We start from the raw sequence: 10,307 nt of genomic DNA, 5'->3' as shown, positions 1-10,307 counted from the left end.
GTTCGAGTCCAAGTCAAGACATAAAATTTAGCATAGTGTATCAACCAGGGCACGAAATTTCTGAAAGGTAATTTTATTTCCTTACCTGGCACAAGAATTGCAAAGGACTCTCCGCGGTTTTCAGTAGCTGATCCAGTTCCCTCATTCGACTCTCGCACTTGACAAGTTTATGTCCCATGGCTTCTCCGTTCTTTTCTACGTACACTGTGGCTAGGATGGAGATTTGTAAACAAGCCGCTGAAAATAATAAATCAAACATTATTTATAGAATAGAATGGTCAGGAATGCCAATGACGGCGATTTTAATTTTAATTAAATTTAAGCACCTACTCTTTTTTACTTTGTACTTTCCTTTTATATTTCATTTTATTATTTTTTTTCTACTGTATTTGATTGTTGTTTGTGTTTGTTTAGTTTTAGTGTATTTTTTTTCTATTGTCATTTTTGTATAAAGGATTAGTCCCGTAAATAAATAATAATAACAGTCCATATTTACCTATACTCCTCGCATAGGACTGAAATGTCCCTTTATTCCAGCTGTAGGCTACTACTATTATTGTGGTCAAGTTTTAAAATTATATTAAGGATAAAGTTCCATACCTGGGCTGGGATTGAACCCGAGCGTCTTGACCACTACACCACAGAGCATTTTATTATTCAATAAATAGGAAGTTACTCTTGTTGAACAATGATACCTAGCTGGTCTGATGCATTTTCCAGACTTCCAGGCAAATTGAATGCCACCCTAGTTAGTTTGGAATGTAGCGAGCTGCCTTTCAATGGCTAGATTGCGGGTTCGATTCCCGTACGGAGTAGGCTTTATCTTAAAAAGTTAAGGTTCGTTCTCAGAACGGCTTCTCCTAACCTGTCCTCCTTCTCTCTTCAATAGCAGGACAATAAGAGCTCCGTTGTTACAATTCGTGCTACATAGATTCAATAAATTCATGTGCTTTTGGTCCTCACCCATCTCTAGTCTATTCTCACCTGGCATAGCAAACTGCAATGTGTACGGGTTTCGCCTCTTCACGCCCATGACCTCAATCCTCTGTCCATTCTTATCCACACTGATTCGGATATGATCCTCGGGTTCCAGAGGTTCGTTCATTAGAATGATCAGCTTGTTCTGGCCCTAGGAAGTGAAGAATAGAATATAGGTAAAGGGGAAAAAATCACCTTAAAAAACCAGGAAAATACTGCGTTTATTTAATAATAAATAAATGAATGAATGGTTTTTACGTCTAAGGTGTCAAGTCTGTAATCTACATCAGGGCTGCTTTTCATTACAATGTAATACTTTTCTTTTAGGGAACACTCCTTAGATAATAAAGAATTTCAAGGAATTTGTAAACAAAGAGCGCTGTTTGGATTGTGTTTCAGGTTTCAGGGCAATTTGTTTCAGCGTATTTAAGCACATGTGTTGTATTCTCTGGGTAAAACGTGGAAAAGAGACGCTCAAGACAGAGAATTGTGGATCCATTGCGACCTGCATCAATTGAGACAACGAGGATCTATTAAATATATGAGATCACGAGTCCATCAAGGTATTCTCTGGATACAAGAGATAGATTCGCTTACCACTTTGATTTTCTTTGGTATGATGGAGAAATGAGGGGAGCAACCAGACATATAATAAAAACTTACTACAAGGAGAAGTGATATCGTCATGTTTTTTGCCGAATGAGGAGAATTTGACTCTGTCTTCATGGGCATCCAACTTGAGACTAGGACGCAAATGATTAGCGGATGATACACCGAAGCTCTCTGGGAAACAAAACATCATGAATGATGTTATTAAATATTAATACCGGCTGAATGGACAAAGTAAACTGGGCTGATTTTCTCAACTGCTTTTGAGCCAAAATAGGTAAGTATCTAGATCAAAAGTGACCCCAGCCAGCCTAGTTAGCTTGGTTGGTAGCGCGTCGACCTTTCCATCAAGGTATTCTCTGGATACAAGAGATAGATTCGCTTACCACTTTGATTTTCTTTGGTATGATGGAGAAATGAGCTTTCTCGGAGTCTGCTTGGTTTTGCCAGGATCTACTCAGTATGTCCATGGAAATACCCAGCACATCTCCTACAAAGGTGGGATCCTGATCTTTCACTGTGAGTCGTTTCCAATGTTCGTAGTTGAACAGGGCTAAAACAGAAGAGATGATTTCGTAAGGTTGATTGATCAGGCGCTTAGTGGTTGGGTGGAAGATCTTTCTCATTCAGGAGATGTAGGTAGCCACATTCAGCTTAACTCCATCCATACTCATACACAAAAAGCCCAATCAGAGGCTTAGGTGTAGAGGCTAACAGCCCTAAAGGATGGGTTAAGCTTCTACGAATCTACGAAACCCCAGCATTAGGCTAACTTACTCGTGCGGTGTTGATTCGAAATGGTATCCTCCGACATTATTATTATTATTATTATTATTATTATTTTTTCATACATCGTGGATTCTCTCAGGATTAAGTTTTCAATCCGAGGTTGACCCGGGTATTAAAATATAGGGAAATCCTCGTTCAATCTCAATCCCGGATCGGTAAACCCCAGCATTCAGCTTAACTCCATCCATCCAAAAAAAGCTCAATCTGAGGCTTAGGTGTAGGGGTTAACAGTCCTCAAGGATGTGTTAAGCTTCTACGAATCTACGAAATTGATTGATCAGGCGCTTAGTGGTTGGGTGGAAGATCTTTCTCATTCAGGAGATGTAGGTAGCCACATTCAGCTTAACTCCATCCATACACAAAAAGGCCAATCTGAGGCTTAGGTGTAGGGGCTAACAGCTCTAAAGGATAGGTTAAGCTTCTACGAACTCTCAAACCACTGCAAAACTTGACTTATTCAGGAGCAAAATTTAACGCTGCTTCCCTGCAAAGAAATTTGACAAGACTGATTTATAGACATTTAAATAGAAAAATAGTGTTGCACAAATAAAACTCATAGCAAAATATTTGTTACATCATTACACGGTGCCCACAAACGGCAAAAGATAAAACTATTAACAAGTAGTATTGTCAAGGAAAAACTCTCTTCAAAAATAATTTAGCGGCTAAATTAGTCAATATTATAAACAATGATAAAAGTTGCAGGGAATTAAATACAAGATAAATACAAAATAATACAATGTGAGAAAATTTAATCAGAATAATACAATATGAGAAAATAAAATCAGTTCATCAATTATACTAGCAGACTAGCGTGTCTAAGCAGAAATAATAAATACAGAAGACAGGATAGGAGAAAGCCAGCCGTTCTGAGAACGAACATAGCTGTTTAGGATGAAATCCGCACCGGGCTGGAATTGAACCGGCAAACTAGCGCCTACAAGGCAGACGCCCTCCAAGCTAACTAAGCTGTTTCTCGATAATTTTTACAAGTTGGTAGTTCTACACGTATTGATGTTAACATAGCTAGACACATCATATTGCTGACTATGTATACTCTCAGTCTCTACATCAGACAGCTGTAGTGTAGATTCAGAATCATATCGCTTCAGCGGTTCAAGTTCTTTATTCAGCTCAAAATCTTCACTCACATTCTTGATCAAAGAATTTCGAGCGATGTTTTTGATTTCCTTACAGCTATTCTTGAATTCCTTCTCAAACGAATTATCCAAATCTTCTTGTTCTACTTTGGTTTTGTTTAGATCTTCCACATGTTCAAACATATTGGCCAACTCATGAACTTTGTTTTTGCTATCCTTGTTGATTTTACTGATGACAGTTTTGATATCAGCATGGGCATTAGAGTCGATTCTTTGAGTCGAATATTTGAAAAGAATCGAATCGTGGTATTCGAATATTCAAAAAGAGTCGAATATCCCATCCCTAGACAGCTGTAGTGTAGATTCAGAATCATATCGCTTCAGCGGTTCAAGTTCTTCACTCACATTCTTGATCAAAGAATTTCGAGCGATGTTTTTGATTTCCTTACAGCTATTCTTGAATTCCTTCTCAAACGAATTATCCAAATCTTCTTGTTCTACTTTGGTTTTGTTTCGATCTTCCACATGTTCAAACATATTGGCTAGCTCATGAACTTTGTTTTTGCTATCCTTACTGTTGAATTTACTGATGACAGTTTTGATATCAGCATGGGCAGTGTTGTCATTTGTCTCTTGTGATGTTTCGGTTTGTTTAGTTTCTTCCACTTTGCTTTTGTCTTCTATTGCACTTTCTTTTGTTTGGGCTTCTATAACAAACGCGTCTCTATGTTTCCCATTGCACGTGATATTATACTCCTCTTTTCTGATTTCTTCCTTTAGTTCTTTCTCACCACTATCTACATTAGTCCTCGTGTGATCACTAGTAACATCATTGAGATCTTTGTTTTCTTCACTGGCAGGTTTGCTGAGCTGAATATCATCTGACATTTCAATGCTCACAGGAATCACTTGGGTTTCGTTACTTGTGTCAGCGACATTAATCTTAATTTCTACAGGAGGGAGTGGGAAACTGACATCTTCGGATATATTTTTCTTATCTACACCAATATCTTTATTGCACTCATTGCTTGACTTCTCTGAAGTTCCACAGTTACAGTTTTCTTTATGACTACATCCTTGCTCATGAGACACAGTGCTGTTGTGGACCACAGTGCTGTGATGCTTGACTTCTCTGAAGTTCCACAGTTACAGTTTTCTTTATGATTACATCCTTGCTCATGAGACACAGTGCTGTTGTGGACCACAGTATTGTGAACTTCTGCAATTGCTACTTCGTTTCCTCCTGCAGGATTGTCTTCCTCCGCTATTGGGTCTTCCTGGTAGGAATTACCGCGTAACAAGGGAGCTCTCAGGTTTGTATAATCGTGACAGGAGGTGCATAGGGCTCGCTTTTCCATGTGTTTGTATTCATCCATGCTGAGGGATTTGGTGAGCATTGGTTTGGGAATGAACGGGATGTCGGAGTAGAAGTGATGATTGTTCGGAGTGAGGCTGGCGGCGTGCAGTCCTTTGTGAGTCTGGAGGGAAAAATAGGAGAGTGAACTATTTATTAATATTGGCACAAAAAGAAGTATCTGAGTAAGTAAGTAAGTATTGAAAGTAACGAGTATTTAGAGTACCTACATAAGAAGGTAAGAAGTAAGCATTATGAAAGAGCCAAGATTAGAACATTTTAGATAAAGGTCTTTCTGAATAGCCCTTTGCTTGGGATTACATGAACCAAGGAAGAAGGTGGTTTTTACTTTTTTTTTTTTATTACACAAAGGGTTTTAAATTTTCAGTAACCTTTTTGGTACAGAGCTCACTTGAATCTGATAACACAACAGGGCCAACTTTCCATTCAGAGAAAATGTCTACCTACTGGGTTAAGTTACCAATATTGTTTCTTACCTCTGTGATTTTCCTGTCCTCATGATCAGAATGAGTACCACTATCACCCAGACTAGTACCACTACCCGTACTGATACGTCCTGTAGATGAGGTACCTGGAATAATAATAGATACAGGTTGTAAAAGAAATGATCATAACTCAAGCTTTACCACGGAAATGATCATAAGATCGGTTTGGATTAAGGCAAACTCCTTTTTCATTGCTTATTGCACATCTAGAACATAATTATTATACAAACCTGGAAATGGCTACTTAGATTAAGAAAAAGTAGCAGACTCTTCTGTAGGGCCGCCACTAGGACGGAATCCAGCTGATCTCTGTCTCCTGGACTCACCCCTAGCGTCTGAAACAAGAATTTATAACCCAGGTGGTGTAGGTTGGTACGGTGGACTCTGGATCTAGAGGTTGTTGTTGTTGTTGTGGTTGTAGCGGCTTTAGCTGTATGGTGATGGCAGAATGAAGAAAGGATACTTTTTTTTTCTGCCATACACCGGGGTGATGGTCTCTACTCTAGCCATGTTTAATTAGCTCGCCCTGAACCGCAGTCAACCATCGTGAGAACTTGTGCTTGTTCGTGAGGAACCCTTTGAAAACTACCAGCTAGCTAGGCTCTCTTCTGTAGGGCCGCCACTAGGACGGAATCCAGCTGATCTCTGTCTCCTGGACTCACCCCTAGCGTCTGAAACAAGAATTTATAACCTAGGTGGTGTAGGTTGGCACGGTGGACTCTGGATCTAGAGGTTGTTGTTGTTGTTGAGGTTGTAGCGGCTTTAGCTGTATATGTTAATGGTAGAATGAAGAAAGGATACTTTTTTTTTTCTGCCATACACCGGGGTGATGGTCTCTACTCTAGCCATGTTTAATTAGCGCGTCCTGAACCGCAGTCAACCATCGTGAGAACTTGTGCTTGTTCGTGAGGAACCCTTTGAAAACTGCCAGCTAGCTAGGCTGGTTAGGGTTAGCTGTTCTCCTCCCTGTTTATAGTCCTACAGCTAGACACTAGTCTACTCTCTGTTTAACGTCCCCTAGCCAGACGGCTAGTGGTTCGAGTCCAAGTCAAGACATAAAATTTAGCATAGTGTATCAACCAGGGCACGAAATTTCTGAAAGGAAAGGGACGTGGGAACAGTGATGTCATAAGCTGTTGTGTAATTTGTAGCGCCAGAAGTACCCTCTTGATGGGTTGTTTTCAATAATTTATTAATTTATGAGTCAAGAGGCTTATGGTTGTTTCTGTTTAGTACAGGCACTTGATATATCACCGGTAGGCTGGATGCTGGTATTTAATATAATAAAGGTATGTATAAATATATGTATCTGATCTGGACGAGAACAAAAAGGTATATCTGGGTAACATGAAATCTGGGAAGGTTGTGGTGGAATATTGACAACAAATTCATATAATTATGTTGTCTTGTACTTATTTATTTGACAATCGGTGTCGATCGCTCGTTTTAACTCATTTGTGCACAAATTAATTTTTGGTGGATTTTTTTCTGGGAAAAGTTAAAATCAGAAATATGTCATAGTCATAACAAACTTACCATTGACCCCAAATATATTTGTTCCCATTTGGGATCAGCGGGCGCAAATGAGTTCTTGGGAATAAGAGCTTTAGTAGTTCTCCGTATGTACAACAGTGTACTGACAAGGAGGTGCTCATATCTTCAATACTAATGAACCTAATAAACTAATAATAAATAATCGAATCAATTAGAATTAGTATGTTGACAATGTTCTGCCTTTAAGATGTCATTAGATAATATTGGCGCATACCTCTGTGCCATTAACATTCTAGGGGGCAGTACTGTTAGTGAGAAATTGAGAATTGTACATACATTACTTTAATGTACGTACATATGTAGTGTACATGTACAATTGTACCTACGTTGTACAGAGAACCTATATGTACATGGAATACCTTGGTACAATTGGGTAGGTAAATTGTAAATTCACTGCCAACATACGGAGGTCTTTCATATTAACCTTTATCTTGTCAGATATCTTCGAGATAATGTACATAACTCACTCATCTCCTCAAATTTGAGTATGAATTTCTGGGTGCTCCCGAACTCTTGAGGGCAATTGATTAGATAAGCTACCTATAAGTTAGCGGTGAGCAGTGATGCCATTAACAGGGTAAAAGGTAAATTAGAATTGGTGAGACCTACAGCTGACACCTTTAATAGGAGTGCTAGGTAGGTAGTAGGTACCTCATGTTGCCCATAATATTGGTGATACACACAAAATGATAAAAAGGTTCTTACTTAACTTCACCACAAATCAATAAATTATGATTTATTTTCTGCCTCACTAATAAGATTTTAATATTCATCAGGGATCTCCTCATAATGCAAATCAAACATCCCTAGGCCGCCATATTTGGGGACAAGTTGGCAACCCAGTCACTAGTTGGTCTCTTCTCATTAAGAATTCACTGCGGATATTACCTTCTCTCAGGATTGAAGGAGCCACTTACCTCTTATAAGGCATGACTTATGGTCATCCTAGCCACGTAGTATCTATTAGAAGCCTAGGGATTACGGATATCTCATCCATAATCGTATTATGGCGTTAATAAGCCTGTGCCATATTGCCATATTTGAGTGCCCATATTGACACTTGGTCAAGCACAAGAGCATTTATTTAGAACTGTCCAATGTGCGGGACTGTGGGCAAAGTTCGTCTCCTGATGGCACAAGGCATGCGATTGCCTTCCCCAGAGAGGATCGAATCGGAGACTGCAGTTCGAATCTCAATGGCGACATTAAGTTTGTACCTGTAAGGCCATTTTTGCAAAGATTGTGTTTAGGAATAAATTTGTTCTTTCATATTTTAATAAAAAGGAACGAATCTATAACTCACCTTGTCGACACGATCGATCGACACCATATAGGTACTGAAAGTTGTCCTGAGATCAGTATTCAACAGACTCAATGGCGACATTAAGTTTGTACCTGTAAGGCCATTTTTGCAAAGATTGTGTTTAGGAATAAATTTGTTCTTTCATATTTTAATAAGTTTGCTACTCTTTTATCATCCTCACTCCAGCTCTCTCTTTCATCTTATTCTCTTACCCCCTACCTTGTTTGTGTTTATAAAATACATATAATAATTATGTAATGTACCGGATCTGCACTTCTTCAGTGTATCTGGCCATCTACTTTGCTACTCTTTTATCATCCTCACTCCAGCTCTCTCTTTCATCTTATTCTCTTACCCCCTACCTTGTTTGTGTTTATAAAATACATAATTATAATAATTATGTAATGTAGCGGATTTGCACTTCTTCAGTGTATCTGGCCATCTACTAAAAAAATAGTACTTAGGGATTAGATCAGTCGGTCAACCCACGTTTACCTCGTTCTAGTTTTCTAGAATTTAAATCTAAAAGCTCAATTTATCTGATGAGATAAGCTATAGAGGACTATGAAAATATCACAATCTGATTTTGCATTGAAGAGTGCAGAGCACGGCCATCTACTAAAAAAAATAGTACTTAGGGATTAGATCAGTCGGTCAACCCACGTTTACCTCGTTCTAGTTTTCTAGAATTTAAATCCAAAAGCTCAATTTATCTGATAAGAGAAGCTATAGACTCTATAGAGGACTATGAAAATATCACAATCTGATTTTGCATTGAAGAGTGCAGAGCAGATCAATATGCCACGTACAGGGAAGTAGGGTAGGCTCCAATGTTAAGCCTTTCCAATAGCAGGCTCAAAATTCAAGAGCCAATGCCATTCCTGTTCAGATTATATCTTGAAGGACAATTTTATTGTACCTTCTATTGCACTGGATATCTTCGATGATATATTTTACAAAGTTCATTATTTTTATAAAATTGGCTTATTACTAGATATCGATACCTCTTTACATCAGACCTAGGTCAGTCAAACAGTCTGAGTGTGAGTGGCGAGCATACTGCGACCTCTCGAAAATGGAATTATTCCCGCCTCTTTTTCTCAAGCTGTATTTCTGTTGATATTCTGTGAACAGAGAAAGCAAAATGTTCAACCACAACATTCAGTAGCAAGTCTTGTAACCACATGCACATTATCCACTCATCTGTAAAACTGGCTCCGGCCCTGAATATTGGATCAGCGATCAGCTCTTTACGTTTTAATCCAGGATTTCAAAGGAATATCCACTAAAAGAGGAGGATAAAGGAGAGAGGAGGAACAGCCTAGTGACTACTGCCTGGTATATTTTTTCTCGTTCCTCGTGCAAATTTGGGATTTTTCGCTGTTTGTCCCACTTTATTGTTTATTTTTCCTCTCAAACAAGCAAAAGAATTCATTTCACCTTCGTTTTCTCAGACCTACCTCACACTGACATCAGACATTATCGGAGACGGCTCTTGGTTTCCTCTTATCATTTTGATGTTTACTTACTCGAGATAAGATCATACTATGGTCTAGCACAGGTTTACATTTCCTGTAGGGTGATTCTATCTATGCGGCTTGGGGTGAATTCTGTACCGAACCTTAGAATTTCTTATCAGTTATATGTGGACCTATAACTAAGAGCCCTCCACACACAAAATGTGAGTTTAACTGCCGGAAGGCAAGTTTAAGTTCGAGCGAAATTAATGCCAACAGCTGCATCTGAAATTCGGAAACAACTTGGAAACTTAAATTTTCGAAGTTATTCTCGGAACGGCTGGCTTTCTCCTATCCTGATGTCTTCCTTCTCTCTTCGCTTTCTGGACGGTAAGACCCTTGGCAGTTATGATTCCCTCTATCAAGCATCTTTAAAAAATTCGAGACTATTGAATAACGTGCCTCTTTTAAAACTCGTACAATCCTGCCTATCAACCCCATTGTCCTCCCCATATTTGAAAGCCTGCGATCAGAAAATGTCGGCCCTTAAAAGTGGTGAGATCAGAAAATTAAGGCCAAGTCTGCATTCCCAATTTTTCGTGTCTGCCGAAATGCTGGATCCTGGATCTGGGTGGTGGTGGTGTTGTTCTTGTTGTT

General features: G+C 38.9%; 2 protein-coding genes across 2 annotated transcripts in view; both read right to left on the bottom strand.

Moving 5' to 3' along the window:
* LOC103515633 (phosphoinositide 3-kinase adapter protein 1-like) overlaps positions 1 to 2,401 on the bottom strand; it is a 9,207-nt gene extending 6,806 nt beyond the window's left edge. Inside the window, exons 1-4 of the mRNA XM_008480566.1 lie at positions 2,365 to 2,401; positions 1,974 to 2,140; positions 985 to 1,129; positions 86 to 237 (exon numbers count right to left, since the gene is read on the bottom strand). Of these exons, the coding sequence (XP_008478788.1) occupies positions 86 to 237; positions 985 to 1,129; positions 1,974 to 2,140; positions 2,365 to 2,401 (501 nt within the window). The remainder of the gene's footprint in view (positions 1 to 85; positions 238 to 984; positions 1,130 to 1,973; positions 2,141 to 2,364) is intronic.
* Positions 2,402 to 2,918: 517 nt separating this feature from the next.
* LOC103515632 lies at positions 2,919 to 6,900 on the bottom strand. The gene is made up of 5 exons (XM_026828260.1): positions 6,873 to 6,900; positions 5,328 to 5,422; positions 4,615 to 4,954; positions 4,095 to 4,519; positions 2,919 to 3,737 (listed from the first exon to the last, which is right to left on the bottom strand). Exons 1-5 carry the CDS (start codon positions 6,898 to 6,900, stop codon positions 3,363 to 3,365), a joined length of 1,263 nt encoding a protein of 420 aa, XP_026684061.1. The 3' UTR covers positions 2,919 to 3,362.
* Positions 6,901 to 10,307: the final 3,407 nt, after the last annotated feature.

Source organism: Diaphorina citri, unplaced genomic scaffold (genome assembly GCF_000475195.1).
Source record: "Diaphorina citri unplaced genomic scaffold, Diaci psyllid genome assembly version 1.1 scaffold1384, whole genome shotgun sequence".
Lineage (NCBI taxonomy): Eukaryota > Metazoa > Arthropoda > Insecta > Hemiptera > Psyllidae > Diaphorina > Diaphorina citri.
The sequence above is the reverse complement of the archived record's forward strand: the minus strand, read 5'-3'. Positions and strand labels throughout refer to the sequence as shown.

What these genes read in the sequence shown, in the direction of transcription:
- LOC103515632 (XM_026828260.1), bottom strand. Translation starts at nt 6,900, where the DNA reads ATGGGAACAAATATATTTGGGGTCAATG. An exon ending in AGGACAGGAAAATCACAGAG is followed by an intron (nt 4,955 to 5,327) that starts GTAAGAAACAAT and finishes TTTTCCCTCCAG; the next exon opens with ACTCACAAAGGACTGCACGC. An exon ending in CACAAGAGACAAATGACAAC is followed by an intron (nt 3,738 to 4,094) that starts ACTGCCCATGCT and finishes AGAATCGACTCT; the next exon opens with AATGCCCATGCTGATATCAA.